The sequence below is a fragment of the Bufo gargarizans genome, chromosome 3 (genome assembly GCF_014858855.1).
Source record: "Bufo gargarizans isolate SCDJY-AF-19 chromosome 3, ASM1485885v1, whole genome shotgun sequence".
Lineage (NCBI taxonomy): Eukaryota > Metazoa > Chordata > Amphibia > Anura > Bufonidae > Bufo > Bufo gargarizans.
Genome location: NC_058082.1, coordinates 292,933,569 through 292,955,734, shown reverse-complemented (window position 1 = coordinate 292,955,734; position 22,166 = coordinate 292,933,569). Strand labels below are relative to the sequence as shown.

General features: G+C 46.1%; 2 protein-coding genes across 4 annotated transcripts in view; both read left to right on the top strand.

Annotated features, from left to right (window-relative positions):
* Positions 1-8,027, top strand: part of LOC122932160 (microtubule-actin cross-linking factor 1-like) — a 259,477-nt gene extending 251,450 nt beyond the window's left edge. Inside the window, 2 exon segments of the mRNA XM_044286418.1 lie at positions 4,109-4,223; positions 6,776-8,027. Of these exon segments, the coding sequence (XP_044142353.1) occupies positions 4,109-4,223; positions 6,776-7,011 (351 nt within the window). The 3' untranslated portion in view covers positions 7,012-8,027.
* Positions 8,028-8,314: 287 nt separating this feature from the next.
* Positions 8,315-22,166, top strand: part of VAV1 (vav guanine nucleotide exchange factor 1) — a 75,366-nt gene continuing 61,514 nt past the window's right edge. For all 3 annotated transcript variants that reach the window (XM_044286409.1, XM_044286408.1, XM_044286411.1), the window contains exon 1: positions 8,315-8,723. In XM_044286409.1, the coding sequence (XP_044142344.1) occupies positions 8,514-8,723 (210 nt within the window). In that variant the 5' untranslated portion in view covers positions 8,315-8,513. The remainder of the gene's footprint in view (positions 8,724-22,166) is intronic.

The following is a 22,166-nucleotide window of genomic DNA, read 5'->3' as shown; positions in this document are numbered from 1 at the left end:
GTGTGGAACTGGGCGAACGGTACCGCCTCGAATGAGGCCACCATCAGCCCCAGAACTCGCATGCAGTTGCGAATCGACACCTTGCGATGCCGGTTGAGCAGAACCACTGCATTCTGAATGCCCAACCTCTTGTCCAGAGGGAGACGGACCACGGCGGCCTCGGAATCCAACGTCATACCCAGGAACCTGATCCGAGTGGTCGGAAACAGGCATGACTTCCTTCGGTTGAGAATCCAGCCGAAGCGAGTGAGCGTGCTCATCGTAATCCGAAGGCTGTCTGCGCATTGCGGCGCTGACGGGGCTTTGACTAAGATGTCGTCCAGGTAGGGGAGAAGGGTAATGCCCCTGGACCGCAGGATCCCCAGAAGTGGTGCCAGAACCTTCGTGAACACCCGCGGGGCCGTCGCCAGACCGAATGGTAGCGCGACGAATTGGAAGTGATCCGACTGTATGGCAAATCGGAGGAAACGTTGGTGCATGGTAGCAATAGGTATGTGGAGATACGCATCCTGTACGTCCAAAGACGCCATGTGCTCCCCCTGCACCAACGAGGCTACAACGGAACGAAGGGATTCCATTCTGAACCTCTGAACCCGCAGATAGCGATTCAGAAGCTTGAGGTCCAGCACCGGTCTCACATCGCCCTCCTTCTTGGGGACCACAAACAGGTTGGAATAAAAACCTGTGAAACGCTCTTCTGGAGGTACCGGAGAAATAACCCCCCGCAGAAGTAAGGACTGGACGGCGTTCAAGAAAGCCGCGGCCCGGACGGGATCCCTGGGAGGCTGGGAAGGGAAGAAACGGTTGGGGGGAAGGGACCTGAATTCTATTTTGTAGCCCGAGGAAACCACCTCGAGCGCCCATGCGTCCGGAATGTGGGCGTGCCAAATGTCCTGGAACAGGAGAAGGCGCCCCCCCACCTGAGAAGGTGGGGACAAACCTTCATGCGGAAGGCTGCTTACCTGGGGCTGCGCGAGGTTGCTGGGCACGTGGACGCCAAGCCTGCTGGGGCTTAAAGGATGGGCCCTTCCGCCGATCCTGGTTGGGTGGTCCCGCCGCGGAGGTGGGGGCTGAACGGGTGCCCGAGAAGCGGCGAAAGGACTGGAAGCGTGAGGACGCAGGCCTGGACTGAAAAGGCCGCTTCGCTTTGGGTTGGGGCAAATGGGTGCTTTTGCCACCCGTAGCTTCTGAGATTATGACATCCAGTTTCGGCCCGAAAAGCCGAGCCCCAGAAAACGGAAGCTTTAGGAGAGAACGTTTAGAGGAAGAATCAGCCTTCCAGGCCTTGAGCCATAACTCCCTGCGTACCGAGGTGGCGAGAGCTGAGGCACGAGCGACCATCGATCCAGCATCCAGTGCCGCTTCACAGATATATTTTCCCGCATGTGAAATTTGGAGCGCAGACAATTCGAGCTCAGCAGGCGGGAGGTTGGACAAAATGTCCTGGCTTAACCGGACGGACCACTCCGAAACCGCCTTAGCTACCCAGGCGGACGCGAAAATCGGACGCAGCGCCGAACCGCTCGCCGTAAAGATTGACTTGGAGAGCGACTCTACGCGACGGTCCACCGGGTCCTGGAGTGACGAACCATCCGCTACCGGAATGGTCGTAGATTTTGCCAGTCGAGCCACCGGCGGATCCACCTTCGGCGGGGAGGACCACAGTTCCACTGTCTCGCGTGGAAAGGGGTAGAGAAGGTCCAGGCGCTTTGGGATAACAAAACGCAAACCTGGCTGGTCCCAAGCCTTGTTAACCACAATAGAAAAATCCTCGTGTAACGGGAAAGCCTTAGGAGTCTGTTTCGCACGCAGAAACGACACCCCTTGTTGGCTAGTGGAGGGAAGATCCTCCTGAACCCGGAAGGTATCCCTTATTGCCGAAATCAGGCTATCCACCATGGAAGCAATCTGAGAAGAGTGCTCCAGATCCATATCCGCATCAGAATCCCCGAGCTCACCCTCTGACAGTGCGTCACCTAACAGGGAGGACGCCTGTGACTGGGATCCAGGAGCAGGGGGGGATGCAGAGGCGTCAGAGGAGGAACGGTTACCTGCTCTGTGGCGCTTACTAGGAGGTCTGCCTCTGGTTTGCGTGCAATGCGGTTGCGCGGATTGCACCGGTGGCGATTTATCTACCAAACGACCCAACAGAGAAAGGGTGGAATGGGAAACCTTAGAGAGGTCCTCCACTGCCCGAGACAGGGACCTTGCCCAGTCTGGTTCCCCCTGAACAGGGCGATCTAAGGCTTCTGTGGGCTGCAGTGTTCTAGGGGGATTGCTCTGCGCGGGCTTCTGACAAGCCGAGCACAGTGAGAGTGACTGGCCCCGAGGGAATTTGGCTGAACACACTGAACAGGCATAGTGAGTGGTCACACAGGTTGCCTGAGGGGGGTCAGTGGCTGGGTCAGACATGGTTTGATATCCTGCTGAACGGGGTATCTATCTCCTACCAGAGTGGAGCGGGAGCCAAGGTCCTGTGTCCACCACGCTGCGCTGAGAGGAAGAGGAAGTTTCAGCAGGGCGGGAGAATAAGCCACGCCCCCTGACAGCCCGGGAGCGGCAGGATAACGAAGAGGGCCGCAAGCGCCGCCCACCCCTGTGCACGTGACCGCAGCTGCGGCCAGCGTGCCTAAGTCCCCGATAATATGGCTGCTCAGAAGGGGCCGCTTCGCTGCAGCAGAGGGGAAGAGCCCGACACCGCCGTGCGGCCGCGAAGATCCCGGCGCGGCGCGAATAGCGCATCTGCCCTGCGCAGTGCCGTCTGCGACCTCACGGAAGACGCTGCCGTGCGCGATGCAGCGGCGAAGAACAGAGGGAGACGGAGCGCACAGATCCGCGACAGGTGCCGGCGGAACTCACCGGGTGCTGGAGCGTGGGCGGGCGGGCAGGCAGACGGGCGGGCAGGCAGACGGGCGGGCGGGCGCTCAGGGGCACTGGTGCCGTGCAGTACGGCACGCCGTTATACTGTGAGTGGGGGGGGGGGGGAGGCTAGGGGAGACGAGTCACTTACCTATCTTCATCTGTAGACTTCACCCTCAGTTGAAACACCAGCAGGACCACCCTACGACCGCTGGCACAAGGCAACAGGGGTCCGGGCAGAAGAGGGCTGAAGAAAGGGTAGTCCTGTAGCTGGGGGGAAGCAGGGGAGCGAGGCTGCCCTGGTCCGCTTTTTCTTCTTGGGGCGGCAAGGCGGTGGACGAGGTACACCGGCCCGCCTCCCGGGGATGCAGGGACGCAAGCGACCCTGGACCCCCCATCCGGATTCTGGAAAAAATAAAAAATAATCAAAGTGCCACCCTGCAAAGCAGGGAGGTCTGCCTCCTACGACACTAAGCTAAAAACTGATATGCTCTCTCCAGGCTGGAGGGGGTATAGCCTGCAGGGGAGGAGCAAACAGCTTTCAGCCTAGTGTCGCCTCCTAGTGGCAGCAGCAAGCTATACCCATGGTCCTGTGTCCCCCAATGATATGAGCGAGAAATCTCTTTTTGCGCATATAAATTGATAAAAAATATGTCTGGCCCATCTACCGGACGACAGGGTGGCTTCTCATCAGATGGGGCCTACTCTAACATGCCTCTCCTGGGCTTACAGCCTACAATCTGGGCAAAGTAGCACCCAGTAAAACGTGATTGTCCGAAGCAGTGACACGATCCTACCCAGCTTTCAGAGCAGAAAGCGACATTACGCAGACGGCACAGTATTACAGAGATGTGGGGAGACATGTAGCGGTACAGTGGGTTATTTCTCCACGACAGGCCTCTTTTAGGATTGCAGACTTTGATTTGTGGACACATATATTCCTACCCCTGCAGAGTTTCTATTGATTGGTGAAGTTTACCCAAAGCACGTTTATTCCTTCCCACACTTCTAAATTATTAATGCTGGTTTGTAGCAAACTTGGTCAAGTGCTGATGCTGTTAAAGATAGACCATTGTAGTGTCAGTGACTAGAAAGTTACTTATTAGCTTGTACTGTTTTATTGCTGCGCAAAGTAGTGAAGCAGCAGACTTTTTTTTTCCATTATTGATTTTATTATATAACTGGTGGCAAGTCTGACCATGGCATTGATTGCTCTTTGTAATTTGTTATTTTGTGGCCAATTTTTAAGGTAACACCAGCACAAAGCAGCAAAATGAAGAAAGCTGCGATCCATACAAGCCGTTCATCCCTCACAGGAGACATGTCTGGAACCACGCCTTCTGGTGCCAAATCAAGTCGACCTGGTAAATAATTTACCCCAATTGTATTGCTGGTTTGAGTAGTGCCTGTGTCTTCAGTGCTAAAACCATTCCCATCGTTCACTTGCAGTAAATACAATAACTGGTTAATAGAGAAGGTTATCGTCACCTGCATATTACTGAGAAAATGCACATTTGTTCAATAATTGGAGAAACTACATCCACACGTAGCAGGTGGAAAAATTCCCAGCAGTTTTGGCCCCACTGTGCACCAGATCTGCACCCTCTGCAGTACACAGAAATCCCTGGCTGAAATACACAGCATATATTGACTTACTGTGGATTTATGATTTCAACCACATCAAATTGTTTGGATTTTTTAGCAGAAAACCCACAGCCTTTAGGCTACAGGTAGCCATAACATAAGGCTGTGTTCATCACATTTGGTCTGTGCATCAATTGTATAGGCAGTCAAAAACTCCAAATGCATATAGGGTCTAAATGATCATAGACCACTGCAGAACCCTGTGCAGAGCATACGCCTCATCATAAATTAGGCACAGTCTTTGGAACTGAAATCTCCACAATCCCATGGCTGGTGTAGATTTTAGTCATCTTTTATGCCAGAAAAGTGGCATAAATGAAGAAAAATACAGCGAGGCGAAACTCGAAAAATTTGAATATTGTGCAAAAGTTAATTTATTTCAGTAATGCAACTTAAAAGGTAAAACTAACATATGAGACTCATTACATGCAAAGTGAGATATGTCAAGCCTTTATTTGTTATACAGTGCTCCCCCAAGATAAAATGGCCTCAGGATACAATATTCTCAACCTACAATGGTCTTTTCTGACCCATCGTAAGTTAAATCTAGACTTAACATACAATGACTCAGATCCAACTAATCAAGGCCACTTCTCTGGAAAGGTAGCTGTATTAGTTACTAGTTAGCAGCTATTCCTGACTGTTATAAGTAAGGACTTGTCTTATCTGTCTTGGTTATCTGCTTATTTTTCTTAAATCTTCATTTTCTCTTATCTTGGATGACATTTTGGGGCTTTAGAACCGATTACTTAACTTACACTGGTTTCAACATATAATGTTCATCCTGGAACCAATTAATATTGTATCTTGAGTGACCACTGTAATTTGGATGATTTTGGCTAACAGTTTATGAAAACAACAAATTCACAATCTCAGATATTTGAATATTGTGAAAAGGTTCAATATTCGAGGCTCGAAGTGTCACACTCTAGTCAGCTAATTAATCCATAACACTTGCAAAGGGTTCCTGAGCCTTTAAATTGTCTCTGTCTGGTTCAGTAGGAATCACAATAATGGGAAAGACATTGGATGTCCCCAAAGTGCTGTATCAAAGCACATTAATAGAAAGTTATGTGGAAAGGCTATTCAAAAGTGTTGGGGACTTTCACAAGGAGTGGACTGAGGCTAGAGTTGGTGAATCAAGAGCCACCACACACAGAAGGATCCTGGACATGGTCTTCAAATGTCGTATTCATCTTGTCAAGCCTCTCCTGAACAACAAACAATGTCAGAAGCGTTTTACCTGGGCTAAAGAAAAAAAAAAAAACTGGTCTGTTGCTCAGTGGTCCAAAGTCCTCTTTTGTGATGAGAGCAACTTTTGCATCTCATTTGGAAACCAAGGACCCAGGGTCTGGAGGAAGAATGGAGAGGCACACAATGCAAGATGCTTGAAGTCCAGTGTGAAGTTTCCACAGTCTGTGTTGATTTGGGGAGCCATGTCATCTGCTGGTGTTGGTCCACTGTGCTTCATTAAATCCAGAGTCAACGCAGCCGTCTACCAGGAGATTTTGGAGCACTTCATGCTTCCTTCCGCAGACGAGCTTTATGGAGATGGGGACTTCATTTTCCAGCAGGACTTGACACCTGCTCAGACTGCCAAAAGTACCAAACCTGGTTCAATGACCATGGGATTACTGTGCTTTATTGGCCAGCAAGCTCGCCTGACCAAAACCCCATAGAGAATCAATGGGGCATTGCCAAGAGAAAGATGAGAGACATGAGACCGAACAATGCAGAAGAGCTGAAGGCCGCTATTGAAGCATCCTGGTCTTCCATAACACCTCCGCAGTGCCATAGGCTGATTGCCTCAATGCGGCGTGGCATGGATGCTGTCATTGATGCAAAAGGGGCCCAAACCAAGTACTGAGTACATATGCATGATTATACTTTTCAGTGGTCCTACATTTTTCTATTTAACATCCTTTGATTTCATGTAATATTATAATCTTCTGAGATTGTGAATTTGGGGTTTTCATAAGCCATAATCATCCAAATTATAACAAATAAAGGCTTGAAATATCTCGCTTGGCATGTAATGAGTCGATCTCATATATTAGTTTCACCTTTTAAGTTACATTTACTGAAATAAATGAACTTTGCACAATATTGTAATTTTTGAGTTTCACCTGTAGGTATTTTATCAGCAAGTATTGCCACATTCTGTAGGCAGCATGAAAATGGGTGACAGGTTCCCTTTAAACCAGATATCATGCTTGTACTCTGACTGCTTATCTAGTTTTCCCCACTTATCCTTTTCACTTTCTTCATGTAGATCCTAAGAAAAGTGGCAGCCGTGCCGGGAGCCGTACAGGAAGCCGTGCCAGCAGCCGCAGAGGGAGTGATGCCTCCGACTTTGATCTTCTAGAGACACAGTCCGCTTGTTCCGACAACTCAGAGAGTAGCGCTGCTGGTGGTCCATCCCGCAGAGGACTGTCTAAACCTTCTAAAATCCCCACCATGTCAAAGAAAACTGCCAGCACTCCTAAAACATCAGCCACCAAGAGATAGTCCTAACTGAAGCTACGCTCTGGAACACGTGCAGATAGCCTATAAATGGGACAGGCCGTGACATTTTCTATCATACACTGTACATCTGGATGTACGTGGATTCTCTGTGGAGAGATTTCTAGCGTCTATACATGTATACAAGAATAATGTTTATAACTGCCTTATCTGTTTTGTTTTTGTATGTTACTACTTCCATGTGAATATTTCTGTAGATACAAAGCCTTGAGTGAATTCCTGGTAAGATTCAGGGACTCTCGGAGTGTAAAACAGGAGAGTAGACGGCTAGTGATCAGATTTTTGTGGGTTATGAGACCCTTTTTGTTAGGGTTAATATCCCATGGCTACACTACTAAACTTTACTATGGAAATCCTCTGTTTTGTATATGAACTATTCTTTATTAAATTGCAGAGGATCAGAGACTGACACGAGATTTTAATAAGATTTAGTCTTTCTGAATTGACAGCACTTGCACATCTTGCTTTGACCATGTAATAAAGATATCAAGTCTCTTGCCGATGAAATGGACACTGTGGGAGCTACCACCACGCGTGACAATAAATTCCAAAATCCTGGTGCAGCATAGATTAGCGTATGCTTCTCCTCAGCCATTTTGCACTCCTGCCAGATTCAGCGGATTTTCTAATTGTAAACTCCATATGTTTTATTTATCTGCTTAGGAATTTTCTTATTTATTATTTAATGCTCATTCCACGTAGAATTTGTGTGACATGTTCATTTTTTGTAAGAAACACTCACAGTTGTGCGTCCGACGAGTGGGACTCACCAGCACAATTCCTTCCTCACGTTTGTATGCTGGCTTCCTCTAACAGACCAACCCTGTGGGGTGGAAGGTTTGGGGCTCGGATGGATCCCTCCTGTTATCGGTCATTACATCCAGTTCTTACCAGGCTGCTGTGTGATTTTCTCAGTTAGTTTGCTACAGAAATTGATGCTGTACCAATGAACTGTTAAACAACAACACTTTTGTATTAAAATTGCTTGCAGTAACAACTTATCCCCTAGCCGTTGTCATTTTATGTTTTTCTATGATGGGTAATGAAGAAGTTCTCTACAGCTGACTTCCTATCCATAGCTGTAACTCTTCTGATATACCGGGTGAAATATTTCTGTTTCGGCATGATTTCCTCCAGGCACTGATCTGCCAGTTTACTCTAGGGCACACATGAGCAGACTACCTCTAGTCACGCCTGCACACACCATACATAGTTATGCCGTGTCGTTTGCAGAAGAGGAAGTCGAGCTAGTTTCTTCCTCATTAGACAGCGGAAGTATCTTCTCAGACATACAGCATATGAGGCTGCCCGTGTCTGAGGTCCTTTCTTTTGGATCATATCTCGCCCATCTCCTCCACGCTGAAGCCTATAGCACTTCTGCATTTAGTATAATTTCATAATTTTAGTGTTTTTCTGTTCGCTCCGTTTTCGCTGTTTTGTTGTTTTCTTAAACCCACCTGACCCATCCCTCCTGTTTGGGCACCAGGATGGCGATGGAGCTGTGGAGGCACTGTGCTCGATGGCTTATTGACTGCCGTGTGCTTCCTCCTAATCATCGGGTAACTCTGGACACTGCCCAAGTATGTGACCTAGCTCAAGCACTACGAGATGGAGTCCTTCTTTGCCAACTGCTTAACAACCTGTTGCCTCACAGTGTCAACTTGAGTGAAATTAATGTGCGACCACAGATGTCACAGGTATGGACTAGTGTTATACTCTCACATTGTGTAGTCTTTGTATACCTATCATATGTCCTTAAGGAACTCATTAGGCGTGCATAAATGTGAAGCCTCCATGATTTACTACAGCAAATTACTACTGCACCATCATATTCGTCTATAGCACAATGGTGAGAGCATATGCTGTCTTGCTGTGTCCAGTAAGGAGAGGAATATGTAATCTTAAAATCTTTGGAAACCTAAAAGGGGAAGTGCATTTTTTTTTTTTTTTTTTACCGTAACTAAGAATCTAGAGGTTGATATGTCAGTTCCTAATTGTGGGAGTATGTGATACCGGGAAGGTCCTTTTGCACACGCGTGACACAGATGGGTTGCTACCTGTATGTGAAATTGTCACATACAGGCAGATTTCTAAAAGCAACTCTCATTACATTATCACGGATTTAAAACCTTAAAATTGCAGGAAACAGCCCAAACTTTCAAACTGAAGCATGATTCAAAAATTTATTTTTTGCCTTTGATGAAATGGAAAGCAAGAAGTATTTTGCCTGCATATCAAGAAAATTCTGTGTTTAGTAAAAGGTGAATAGATTCAGCGTCGCATTCCCCAAGGAAAAGACATGAAACCGTTTTCTTACAACAGACTTCCTGGTTGTGTACAGCACATGAAACCCCCTACTAAATGGGGAACTCGCCATATAGCGTAAGCACTGATTACTACAATGAAAGTTGTCTGGTATTACAGGTTTAGAGCCTGGTATTTTATGCCCACTGGTATGTACAGCCGTGGTGTTTAAATGTATGGATACATTCACAGTTGGTAGCAATAAGGCCTCATGTACCTGGCATATCAGATTTTTTGGATCATGTAAAAAAAAAATGATTCTTGAAAATTGCATAGATTACGTTTACCATTGCATTTTGTTTTCTCACTCCTAACAATAGAAAGGGCTGATATCATCCACAAAAATGGAAAGGAATAGGACATGCAGTGAGATTTTTGGTTGGGCAAATGGATCTGCTTTAAAATCGGATAGTAAACTGAAGAAAAATGTGGTAGTGTGCATGAGGCCTAAAAGAGATACATACATTAATTTCGGCTGAACCACAGCGGCTAATTCCTCACTGCATGCTTGGCTGAGCGTGTGGGGGGTGTTGGTCGGCATAGCTTCAGACTATAGCCAGACTTAAGGGTCCTTTATACAGTCTGATTTTCGGCCAGATGATCGATAACAAGCATTGATAGGTACGCTTATTATCTGGTGGTGTAAAAGTGCCATTAATTGCCTGAAGAACGAGCAAAACGCTAGTTCTTCAGGTAATCGTATCATTCATGCGGTCACAAAAATCATCTTTTGCCGGCAGGAGATCGTGCTGTGTAAACAGCCTCCACTGCCAGCAAACAACGAGTCTGTATGGGGACGAGCGATGCCATTAGCAATCGCTCTTCTCCATACTGTGGAGGAGACTGCTGCATGTGAATGTCTCCTCCACTGACGAGCAGGCAATTGTCTGGAATGAACGCTTCCTTCCCGACAATCGCCTGCAAAATTGTCTCGTGTAAGGGGGCCTTTACACCCACAAACCTATTACATGTTGGGGCACCTACTGTATATACAGCAGTTAACATATTTGTAAGTATTTGCACAATGTGCATCTAAAAATTAGATATGCCTTTGGAAATTGAAGAAATAATGCAGGATGTAGAACAGGGTTTACCAGAAGCAGGATCGTTTTGTGTGTTTTCCTAGATTCTTTGTCAAAAGATCTATTAGGGAACTTCTTCGTGAGAGTATGCCCAGTATATTTTGAGAATATATACTTCGCTTTGAGTAAAGATGAACGACTAGAAAAGCATGTTTTCTATCTGTGAAGATATATTTACTCATTACACGGCTGCAAGAAAAAAACAGAGCTCCTTTTATTCTAGTAGTAGCTTTATCTTTATAATATCTTGATTAAATTATTTTCATCTGTCTTTAAAGCCTTGTGCACACAGCTGTATCAGGGCACCAGTAGATCTGCATGGGGGCTTACTGTGCCTCTGTATGCCTTATATTTCATACTGCAGTATAGTGTGACATACTCCATTAGAAGCTATACGTATGGAGCTACTCACCCCTTGGTTCTCCTGCTGACTGGCCCCACTGTTGACTCATTTTGAATCTATCACAGCTCCGTACTCGTAAATCGTTCTCTTGATGTAACAACCTGCAACATCACTTTAGGGCTTCCCTGTATCTGCACTAATGCTTAATGCTTTAAGCGCTGCACAGTAGATGACATAGCCGCCATGTTGGGAAGCAAATGATGCAGTGCCTTATTTACATTGGTACCGGAGTCCTTCGTTGTGCTGGCCAAAGTAAGCTCTGAAGCGATGTTGGCTTTTTTTTTTTTAAAGCCGTTACAAATGTAGAGCAATTTAGAAATTTATGCAAAAAGCAGACAACTCCTTTAAAGAAATCCGTTAATAATTTGACATGATCTGTCCTCAGTAAAGCCATGTTATTCTGGTTCCAACAAGTTTTTGTTTTTTAGATTTCCATCATTTTCACTAATATAGTATCTGCTATTATTTTTACTACAATAGATGTTTTTAGATGTTTTTATTCTACCCTTATCGATGGTTGTAGCAATGGCCATTCTCCAATCGGCAAGCGGTTAGCAGATGGTGTTTATACTCTTTAATAAAGAGGTTGTCCAATTAACGACAAATTATCCCCTAACCACAGAAAAGGGGATGTGTTTAATTGGCATTTGTTCGACTGCAGAGGCCCCACTGATCATGCCACTACTAAGTAGATTGCTTGCAGCTAAATGGCCCCTTCAAACAGCTGAACAGTGGGTGTGCCAATAGTCTGACCCTCACCAATCTGATATTGATGGTTTATCCTGAGGATAGGCCATCAATAAACTGAATGTAGAAAACCTCTTGAATAGGTTAAGGACCACCTAGGTCCTTAAAGCCACCCTATATGTATTAGCATTTGTTGAACCATTGAGTTAAACAAACAGATTTGGCTTGGGGCTACTCCTAAGGACTTTATATTGGTAGTCCTCTGGTCTTTACCCTTTAACCCATATACAGTGATCTGGACTCTGCTGCAGGAAACCACCAGGTTGCCACCTTCTGGGGTAGTCTCTGTTTGACTGCTGACCCAAAGAGGTCGAGACACCAGTGCGTAAAACTGAAGGGGCCGACAAACCATAGTCAATAACAGGCCAATGTCAGGGCAGGCAGAGTTCGAGAAAATCCAGTAAGTAGTCTGGGGTCAGGGCAGGAGGCTGAGGTTCAACATGGAGAACAGGAAAGGGTTTGTCAGGCAGAGGTCGGTGCACAGGAAATCCAAACAGCATGTCCTATGGGCACTAAGTCATTGCCAGTAAAATATACAGCCTGCATGGGAAAATCAAAGAGCTAATCCAGTGGCCTGGCCCGCCAGGAAGGAGGAGGGGAAGGCTATAGCAGGTCCAGGCTTCTGGGAGCAAATGAGAAGAGTGGTATGTCCGCTAGGGAATGCAGAGAGATGGTGGGTCACCATAATATAGTAGTATAAGGTGGGTCAAGAGTCTCAGGACAGCCTTTTATTTTAGAAAAACGAAAGGGAAAATTTAATATTTGAATAACCCAGCAAGCAATGATTGAGCGGTCCTATCAGGCCAGTTATGGTTAACCTCCGGCACTCCAGCTGTGGTGAAACTACAGCTCCCAGGATGCTCTATTCATTTCTGTGGAGTTCTGAGAACAGCCAAGCAAGTGTGCATCTTGGGAGTTGTAGTTTTACCACAGCTGCAGTGCCGGAGGTTAGCCATCACAGCATTGGGCTATATTCAGAACATGGCCACCATCTTCAAAGCTGCCATATTGGATCAAGGGCCAATTTTTCCAATGGGAATGGGGTCAAGTAGTATATTTGCAATATTTCTTGTGGTTCAAAAGTTATCCGCACAGAAAGTTGCAACAACAACCGGGAACGTTCACTGTGATGCACAGCTATTTTACGTGTTGTCCCTGGTGCTGAACACAGAACTTTGACCTTTTAAGTTTTGAACTTCCTGTGTTAACTTTTAAATATTGCAAATCTAATTGCAGCAATCGATTTCTGAGAAAATTCTGGTCTTACTTGATATGCTACATGACACCCTTCCCATTAAAAATTTCAAGTTGGCAGACATAGCCTAAAAGTTAGGCCCCCTCACCCATTACTTGCTGGGGTCTTCAAATATTTAATTTTCCATTTTGTTTCTGAAATAAAAGGGTGTCCTGAGACTTTTGACTCACCCTGTAGAAGTACTTGGAGCATAATAACTATTAGGAACACTGAGGGGATATAAGTATTGGGGCCACTAAATGGGACATTATAAGTACTAGGGGCGCAATGGTGGCATTATAACTATGAGGAGCACTATGGGGGGATTATAAGGACTGAGCCACTATAGGGAACATTATAAGTACTGGGGGGATTATAGGTACATTATAACTATATTATTACAACTATAACTTATATTATTATTATGGGCGCATTGGTTAGTTTTTTAATGTATTGAATTTTTCAACATATTAATCTAATATGTTGGTTGTCTGTCCCAGGCTGCAACTACTTTGGGGGTTCTATAACTACTGGAGTCACTGTGGTGGGCATATTAAATACTGAGACCATTATAGGAGGTCATTATAACTACTGGGGGGATTATAACTAGTGTGGGTACAATAGAGCATAATAACTATTGGGGGTACTTTGGGGAATTTAATTTCTACTATGGAGGCATCATTACTTCCCTGGGTGGCATTTTTTTGGACATAATATAGAGGGTACTTCTACTAATGGGGGCACTTTAGGGCAGCATTGTCACTATTAGGGGCACTTTTAATAATGAGGGTACTCTGGGAAATAATAACTTTCTGGGGCTTTTAGGTTTGCTATTATATTATGGAGGGGGCTAGGCTATCTGTAAAGTACTATTATTTTTGCAGTACAGTGTTTGGGGCATGGGGGAGCACAGTGGGCAGAATATTGTGGGTAGAAGGAGGATGTGGCACCAGGAGGAGAATATTGATGGAAAAGTCAAGAAACAAAGATGTCTTTGTGGCAAACTGCAGAGGAATATGGGGGGGGGGGGGGGGGGCACTAAGCAGTGCTCAGATGATTCAGCTCCGCCTCATGGTGCTCCAATTGCTCATTTGCATATGAATAAAACACGATATCTCTGCAGCAGTTTAACATGCAGACAAAAGAAAGGTACCGTTTTTTTCAGCATGATCAGCCCTATCGGGCAGCATGTCTGGTTTAATAGGGTTGATCCTGGCGATAGAGCCTCTTTAACCTTCTGTGTGAGATGTCTTATTATAAAAGAAAAAGACTGATCAACTTTGTACAGTTCTATGGGAGTTCAAAAGGTAACAGAGGGAGTAAATTATCTTCTCTGAGATAGATTAACCAAGTCATTTGTCTGCCATGTAGGAAGCCTCCCCTTCAGAAGGTAATGCACTGCTTGCAATAATAGAAAACGCAACACTTTCGATTTTGCTCCCATTTTGCATGAGCTGAAAAGATCTGAAACATTTTCTACATACACAAAAGACCCATTACTCTCAAATATTGTTCCCAAATCTGTCTAAATATGTGTTAGTGAGCACTTCTCCTTTGCCGAGATAATCCATCCCACCTCATAGGTGTGGCATATCAAGGTGCTGATTAGATAGCATGAATATTGGACAGGTGGGCCTTAGACTGCCCACAATAAGCGGCCACTTTGAAATGTGCAGTTTGATAACACAGCACAATGCCATAAATGTGGCAATGTTTGAGGGAGCGTGCAATTGGCATGCTGACTGCAGGAATGTCTACCAAAGCTGTTGCCCGTGCAATGAATGTTCATTTCTCTACCATAAGCCGTCTCCAAAGGCGTTTCTGAGAATTTGGCAGTACATCCAACCGGCCTTACAACCGCAGACCACGTGTAACCACACCAGCCCAGGACCTCCACATTCAGCATGTCCACCTCCATGATCGTTTGAGACCAGCCACCCGGACAGCTGCAGCAACAATCAGTTTGCATAACCAAAGAATTTCTGCACAAACTGTCAGAAACCGTCTCAGAGAAGCTCATCTGCATGCTCGTTGTCCTCATCAGGGTCTGGACCTGACTGCAGTTCATCGTCCTAAATGATTTGAGTGGGCAAATGCTCATATTCGATGGCATCTGGAACATTGGAGTGGCGTTCTGTTCACAAATGAGTCCCGGTTTTCACTGTTCAGGGCAGATGGCAGACAGCGTGTGGCGTCATGTGGGTGAGCGGTTTGCTGACGTCAACATTGTGGATCGAGTGGCCCATGCGGTGGTGCATTTTATTGATGGCATTTTGAATGCACAGAGATACTGTGACGAGATCCTGAGGCCTATTGTTGTCTTCTTTCATCCACGACCATCACCTCATGTTGCAGCATGATAATGCACGGCACCATATTGCAAGGATCTGTACACAATTCTTGAAAGCTGAAAACATCCCAGTTCTTGCATGGCCAGCATACTCACCGGACATGTCACCTATTAGCATGTTTGGGATGCTCTGGATCGGCGTATAGGACAGCATGTTCCAGTTCCTGCCAAAATTCTGCAACTTCGCACAGCTATTGAAGAGGAGCTGGACCAACATTCCACGGGCCACAATCAACAACCTGATCAACAATATGTGACGGAGATGTGTTGCACTGCGTGAGGCAAATGTTGGCCACACCAGATACTGACTGGTTTTCTGACCTCCCCCCAGTGAAAAAATATCACAGAGAAGAAATTACTTTTCATATAAAACTTACTTTTTACTGTTATGTATTAAAATAATAACGTAAAAACACAAAATGCAATCGCACACTGCAACCAGCACTCTGCCCTGCCTTTATGCTGGATGTTGAATAAGGCATTGGTGTACATTTTGGCCAAAGCGTAATAAGCCACTCACCACGTCAAGGTCGCCTTCATGAGTGGTCCCGAACACTAGTTCCTACCTTTTATGGGCCATGACAGCCACATAAAGTCCAGGGAGCGCAGGTACAGCATGCACGCCAAGCACACTCTGCTTTTAACCCCGTCCGGTGCCATTACAGCTTTCATCGGATCCAGGGATGCAAGTACCAACATGCATGCTGAGCCTACTATATACTTTTCCTGGAGCCAAATAGCTACTGGTAGGTGCTATATAAGCAGACTCAGTTTTATACTGACTTTAAAACCAGCCTCCAGGGGGCAGATTAACTGGACAGGTGTGCATGACTGCTTGGAGATCGCCACACCTCCAATACGTACTACAACGGGGGGCTGAATTTTCCATATTTTTTTCTATGTATTAAAATAATACCCCACAATTTATAGAAAAATATATTATGCCAATTAAAACAGTGCAGAGCTTTACCTTGGACGTATCCTAGATACTAATATCCAAATGGACAAAGATGCAACAACTTACAGTTTTAGAGAAGGCGGGCTTGGATAATGAGCATGCGAGAAGTAACGTCAGAACAGGGGGGATATTAACCTGATGTATACCTAAGAGGCTACCCCTGCCTACAAGTGGATCACCTGCCTGAAAGGGGCGACCCCACTTATTGGTGGCTAAGCCCTCACTATCACCTACTGTAACCCTGCCGATGGATTCAATAAATGCTTGTCCCGACGCGTTTCCCCAGTGTCAGTAGCGCTGGTTTATCAGGGGACCAAAAGGTAAATATTACAATAAACATAGGTAATGGCAAGATGATATAGGCATCCTGATATAGTAAGGTGCGCTCATGCAGTAGTCAAACAGCCTTAAATACCTTTAAATTTGGCGCTTCTAAGAACTTCTCTCCCTCTCAGGTAGCAAATCAGTAAGCCAGCGCTGATAGAATCGCTACTTCCGGTCTGTGGAACGTACGCTGAGCGCATGGAACGTGCACGTGACCCCAAGACCGGAAGTGCGTCAGCGCTACTGCTGATGATGCTTCCAGCGTGTAGAACGTATCAGGAAGCGTACAGGGGACTATAGGAAGCCTGAATAACATCTATAATGGATGGAGGAGAGGGAGAATTTCAGGTGAAACCACTCAAAATAGCGTGCAAACTGATAAAACTTTTTATAAAATAGGCTATGCAAACAATTATATCTGCATGAGGGCAAATTGCATAAAAAAATGCCCCATCAATAATAGTGGGGGGAAAAAGGAGGGGATGGATACTGATCTGTAGGGAACAATTGATAATGTCCTAAACAGATCCCTATAGAACGATAATTATATAACCTGTGTAATATTTATGCTGTCTAATCAGCACCTTGATATGCCACACCTGTGAGGTTGGATGGTTTATCTCGGCAAAGAAGTGCTCACTAACACAGATTAAGACAGATTTGTGAACAATATTTGAGAGCAACGGGTCTTTTGTGTATGTAGAAAATGTTTCAGATCTTTGAGTTCAGCTCATGCAAAATGGGAGCAAAACCGAAAGTGTTGTATATTTTTGCTCAGTGTATATCTGCTGAGAGAGCATAAGTTTTTAGTGAATAGGATTTCACAGGCATATAACTGCTTCGAGCACTACAAATTATGCACTGCACAATGTAGCGATCTTGAGGATATTTATTCATATTTATAATCCACCCCACATCAAACTGAATAGCCTTCATGATCCACACACACTTGTGCCTTCCTGAGAATTATTTTCCTCCAAAGCATCTAAAATACAAACAAACAAACTTTGCAAATAGTTATGTATCTCCATGGTAACAAACTACAAATGTACTTATTTATTTTATGCACTTATATAGCACAGCTACATTCCGCTGCGCTTTACAGACATCATCATCAGGCTTGTCCACCGTGGTGCTCACAATCTAAGGTCCCTATCAGTATGTATTTGGAGTGTGGGAGGAAACCCATGCAAACACTGGGAGAACATACAAACTCCATACAGATGTTGTCCATGGTCAGATTCTAACCGAGGATCCCAATGCTGCCCACTAAGCGACCGTGCTGCCCATGTACAGGACAGCAATAAGTAAACTTGTCAGGCTTTGCTTTCATGGGTCCCAATAAAATCTAATTACTGGCAAATGGATGTAGAATTATTATAATTATTTAATAATTGTACTTCTATTAGTTTCATTGTTCAATAAGTCTTGGGCTCAATAGTGACTTTTGAGAGAAGTTGCATGACAAGCACAAGATCTCTGTGATTATCCCTCTGCTTCTCCACTATAGCGAAAAATTAGGCCTGATGGCTGCAGCAATCATTTTACCATGGTTGTCACCCCACCAAATGTGGCTGCAGAGTTTAGATGAAGCTGAATTGTGAGCAGATTTCAGAATACCACTAGCTTCAGCCAGTCTTCACTTAGGTACTTCAATAGATTCAGAATTTGGATGGTGCCCTGTTCGAATACATGTACGGTATACCAAAGATAATTCTGTTCTTTGTGAGATGACCAGCTGGTGTTTCTGTGTAAACTGAGGGCTGATCTTTTGAATGGCACTAGAACGGTAAAATTGTTAATTTCTAACGATAATTTGTTTTCCCTTAGTCCTAACAGCAGCAATGATGGGGTTACCCCCCCCCCCCCCCGAATTTTAATGAGCCCAAGTAATAATTAAACACTTAAACCTCCCCTATAAAGGAGGGAATCGCCTCCAGCCCATTGTGTTATAGCAAGAAAAAAACTAGTCTTACTAGGGTGGGAAATTTGTGTGCTGCTGTTAGGACTAAGGGAAAACAAATTATCGTTAGAAATTAAAGATTCCCTTACGTCCTACCAGCAGCACAGATGGGGAGATAGCAAGAAGAACCCCTAGGGAGGGCCATCATGCCTGGCAGAACTAAGTATAGTCTGTCCAAAGGCCGAGTACTCAGCTAATCTGGCATCTTGTCTATAATGGGAGATGAATGTTGATTCAGAGCTCCAGGAGGCATATTTTCAAATCACGTCGAGTGGAAGAAGACTCCTCTCGGCAAAAGAAGTAGCTAAAGCCCTCGTAGAATGGGCTTTCACAAACCCCAGAGGGTCTAGAGATTGGGAAACAAAGGATTCCCTAATAGCCTGCTTAATCCATCGACTAATGGATGGTTTAAACGCCTTACGGCCTTTAAACTTACTGGCAAACAGGATTAGAAGATTTTCATCTTTCCTGAACTCCTTTGATCTGTCCACATAGATCCGGAGGCATCTCGACACATCCAAAGGATGTATAGCAGGTTCCTCGGAGGAGGTAGAAGGTCTAGAAAGAACCGGGAGGGATATCATCTGGTTGATATTCTGGAAAGAAGTAACCTTAGGCCTATAGTACGGGAGAAATCTTAAAATGACCCGGTCTTGCAAAAAAATGGTATAGGGCTCGTGCACTGATAGAGCTTGCAGCTCAGAGACCCTATTGGCCGAAGTCACAGCAAGGAGAAAGACAAGTTTCCATGTGACAAACTTGAAATCTACCTCCTCCAAAGGCTCAAAGGGGGGGAGATGCTAACCCCTTGAGAACTGATAAATCCCACTGAGGAATGGGTACAGTAGGCTGTAGGCTTTAATCTTTTAGCTCCTTTAAGGAACCGTTTGATGAGCGGGTCCTGAGAAAAAGACTTGTTGAGACAAGCTGAAATGGCTGAAACTTGAACCCTCAAGGTAGATGGAGCAAGGCCTTTGTCAAGGCCATCTTGCAGAAACTAAAGGATGATGGGGAGGGGCGGATCTGCAGACTCCACCTCCTTTGAGGAACACCAAGAGGAGAATATCCTCATAATCCGTGAGTAGGCTCTTAGTAGAGTCTGCTCTTGAATGAGACAGCGTTCTCAGGACCGACTCTGAAAGCCCTTCTATTCTGGGAAGGGACTGATCAACCTCCAGGCTGTCAGGTTGAACCTGTGCAGATCTTAGCAGAGGTGAGTGTCCAACGACACCAGGGTCTGCTGAGTGTCCTCGACTCATTTGGGTGAGTTGGGTAAACCAGGATCTCTTTGGCCAAAACGGTATGATGGCTATCACCGAGGTCTCCCTGCTTGTTGATGTAAAGTACCGCAGTCATATAGTCTGTCTGGACTTTCACTGCTTTTCCCCGGATCTGAGAGGCGAAGTGAAGGAGGGCTAGCCGGATAGCTCGAATCTCGCGGAGATTGGATGAGAGGAGCCGCTCCTGAGGAGACCAGGATCCGTGAACTGGAGAATCGTCTAGATGAGTGCCCCAGCCTACTTGGGACGCATCTGTTGTCAATATGACCCAGGTTGGCTGGGTCATAGACTTCCCATCTAAAAGATGGCTCCACCATCTGAGGGAATGCCAAGTTTGCCAAGACAGGGAACACAGGGAGTTCAGCCGGCGGGGCTGCCATTCCATTTGTAGAGGACCTCCGACTGCAGCGGCCGGAGGTGCCATTAAGCCCAAGAGACTGCTTCCACAGACGCTGACATGAGCCCCAACATCTTCATGAGAGTCCGAATTGGAACTTGCCGAGGCACGGATAGGAATTCTGCCGTGTTCTGTATTCGGGGTCTTCTTTCTGGAGTCAACCGGAGAGACATCCCAACGGAGTCAATTATGAAGCCTAAATATCTTTCTGAAGTCGACGGGCTCACGTTCGACTTCTGCCAGTTGATGATCCACCCTAGGCTGAACAGAAAGGAAATCGCTACATGAAGATGGTGGGTCAGGACCACAGAGGAAGAGGCTTTTAAAAGCCAATCGTCCAGATAAGGAATGATGGTCAGTTCTTGGAGTCTTAGAGCCGCCACCACAGAAACTAGCACCTTGGTGAAAGTGTGAGGGGCAGAAGAAATGCCGAAGGGAAGGGCAACGAACTGAAGGTGTCAGGTGACACCCGACACCTGGACCGCGATCCTGAGATATTTCCTAGAAGCAGGATGAATCGGGATGTGCAAATATGCATCCTTGAGGTCCAGGGTTGCCATCACATCTAAAGGATTGAGAACGTGAACCACTAACCTGATGGTTTCCATACGGAACCTTACTTTCCTTACGTATCGATTGAAGAAACTCAAATCGATAATCCTCTGGAGATCCCCTGACACCTTGGGAACCAGAAACACTAGTGAATAAATTCCTAAGCCCCATTCCCCTACCGGAACCTCCTCCAGAGCCCCCTTGTGGATGTAATCCTGAATGTAAGCCTCCAGAACCGACTGCCTTGCGGACTGTAGAAGTTTGGTTCTGATGAACCTGTCCGGAGGCAGAGAAAGAAGATTGATTGAGTACCCCTCTGAGATGACATTCAGGACCCAGGGATCCGAAATCTCTCGGATCCAGATGTCCTTGAAGTGGGAGAGTCGACCTCCGACGGGAAGATGAGGCAGGGGAGTAGGGAAATCTTCTGGCAGGACGGCAGGAGTAACGGGAGTCATCCAAGAGCCTCGAAGGAGGCCCGTAGTCGGGAGGTGGATTTTTTATCCTTTGCTCCTTCACGAGAGCGCCTTGAATCTCTTTGCTGCGCTTCCCAGTCCCTCCGGGCTCTTGACTGCTGGTCAGACCTACCACCACGGTTTTGTCTGCCCCGCCCCCGAAAGGACTGTTGGGGAAGACTCTTCCCCTTTTTATCTGACAGGCCTTCCATAATCTTATCCAACTCTGAGCCAAACAAACAGTTGGGCTCAAAGGGAAGGCTACATAAATTATATTTAGAGGAATTGTCAGCGACCCAAGGCTTAAGCCACAAAGGCCTGCGGGCCGCTGACACCAGGGCCATGGTTTTGGCCGCCAACTTCAGCTGTTGTTGCGCTGTATCAGACAGGAAATCCATCGCCAGGTTGACAGTCTTAAAAGCCGCCAGAATGTCGTCCCGAGACACCTTCTGATCCACAGCTATCTGGATCTGGTTTAATCGAGACCGGAGGAAGGTAGAAACTTCTGTAGCAGCGATGGCCATAGACACGGAAGCTGCAGCTGCCATATAACCTCTCCTGGGTGTGCACTCTGCTCTCCTGTCAAGGGGATCCTGCAGACTTGACCCATCATCCGCAGGAACCAGAGTGCTCTTGGACAGTTTGGCAATAGCCATGTCCACCTTGGGAATGGAACCCCACGATTCCACCAAGGGTTTAGCCATCAGAAACATGGTTCTAAATCTTTTAGTTAGAATCGGACCTTTTTCAGGTTTCTTCCACTCTGTGCGCATGACAGAGAGGAGGGTCTCATCCGCTTTAAAGACACGAAGTGCCTGACTAGCGGGATCAGAGGACTCTTCCAGGTCAACATCATGGTCCCCCGACCTGATGGACTTAAGTAACTTTTGCGTCTTATCAGGAGGAAAGAAGCATGAAGTAAGCTCCTCCTCATCCGAGAAGGAGGAACCCAAGGAGACTACAGAAGGCATCTCTACTGGAGCCAAAGACTCCATAGGAGTCTGAGCAGGAAGCCTCTCATCCAGCAGGCTTATAACCCCTTTGATGGATCTATCAACATAGGTCTTCACCCACTGATACATATCCTGCAT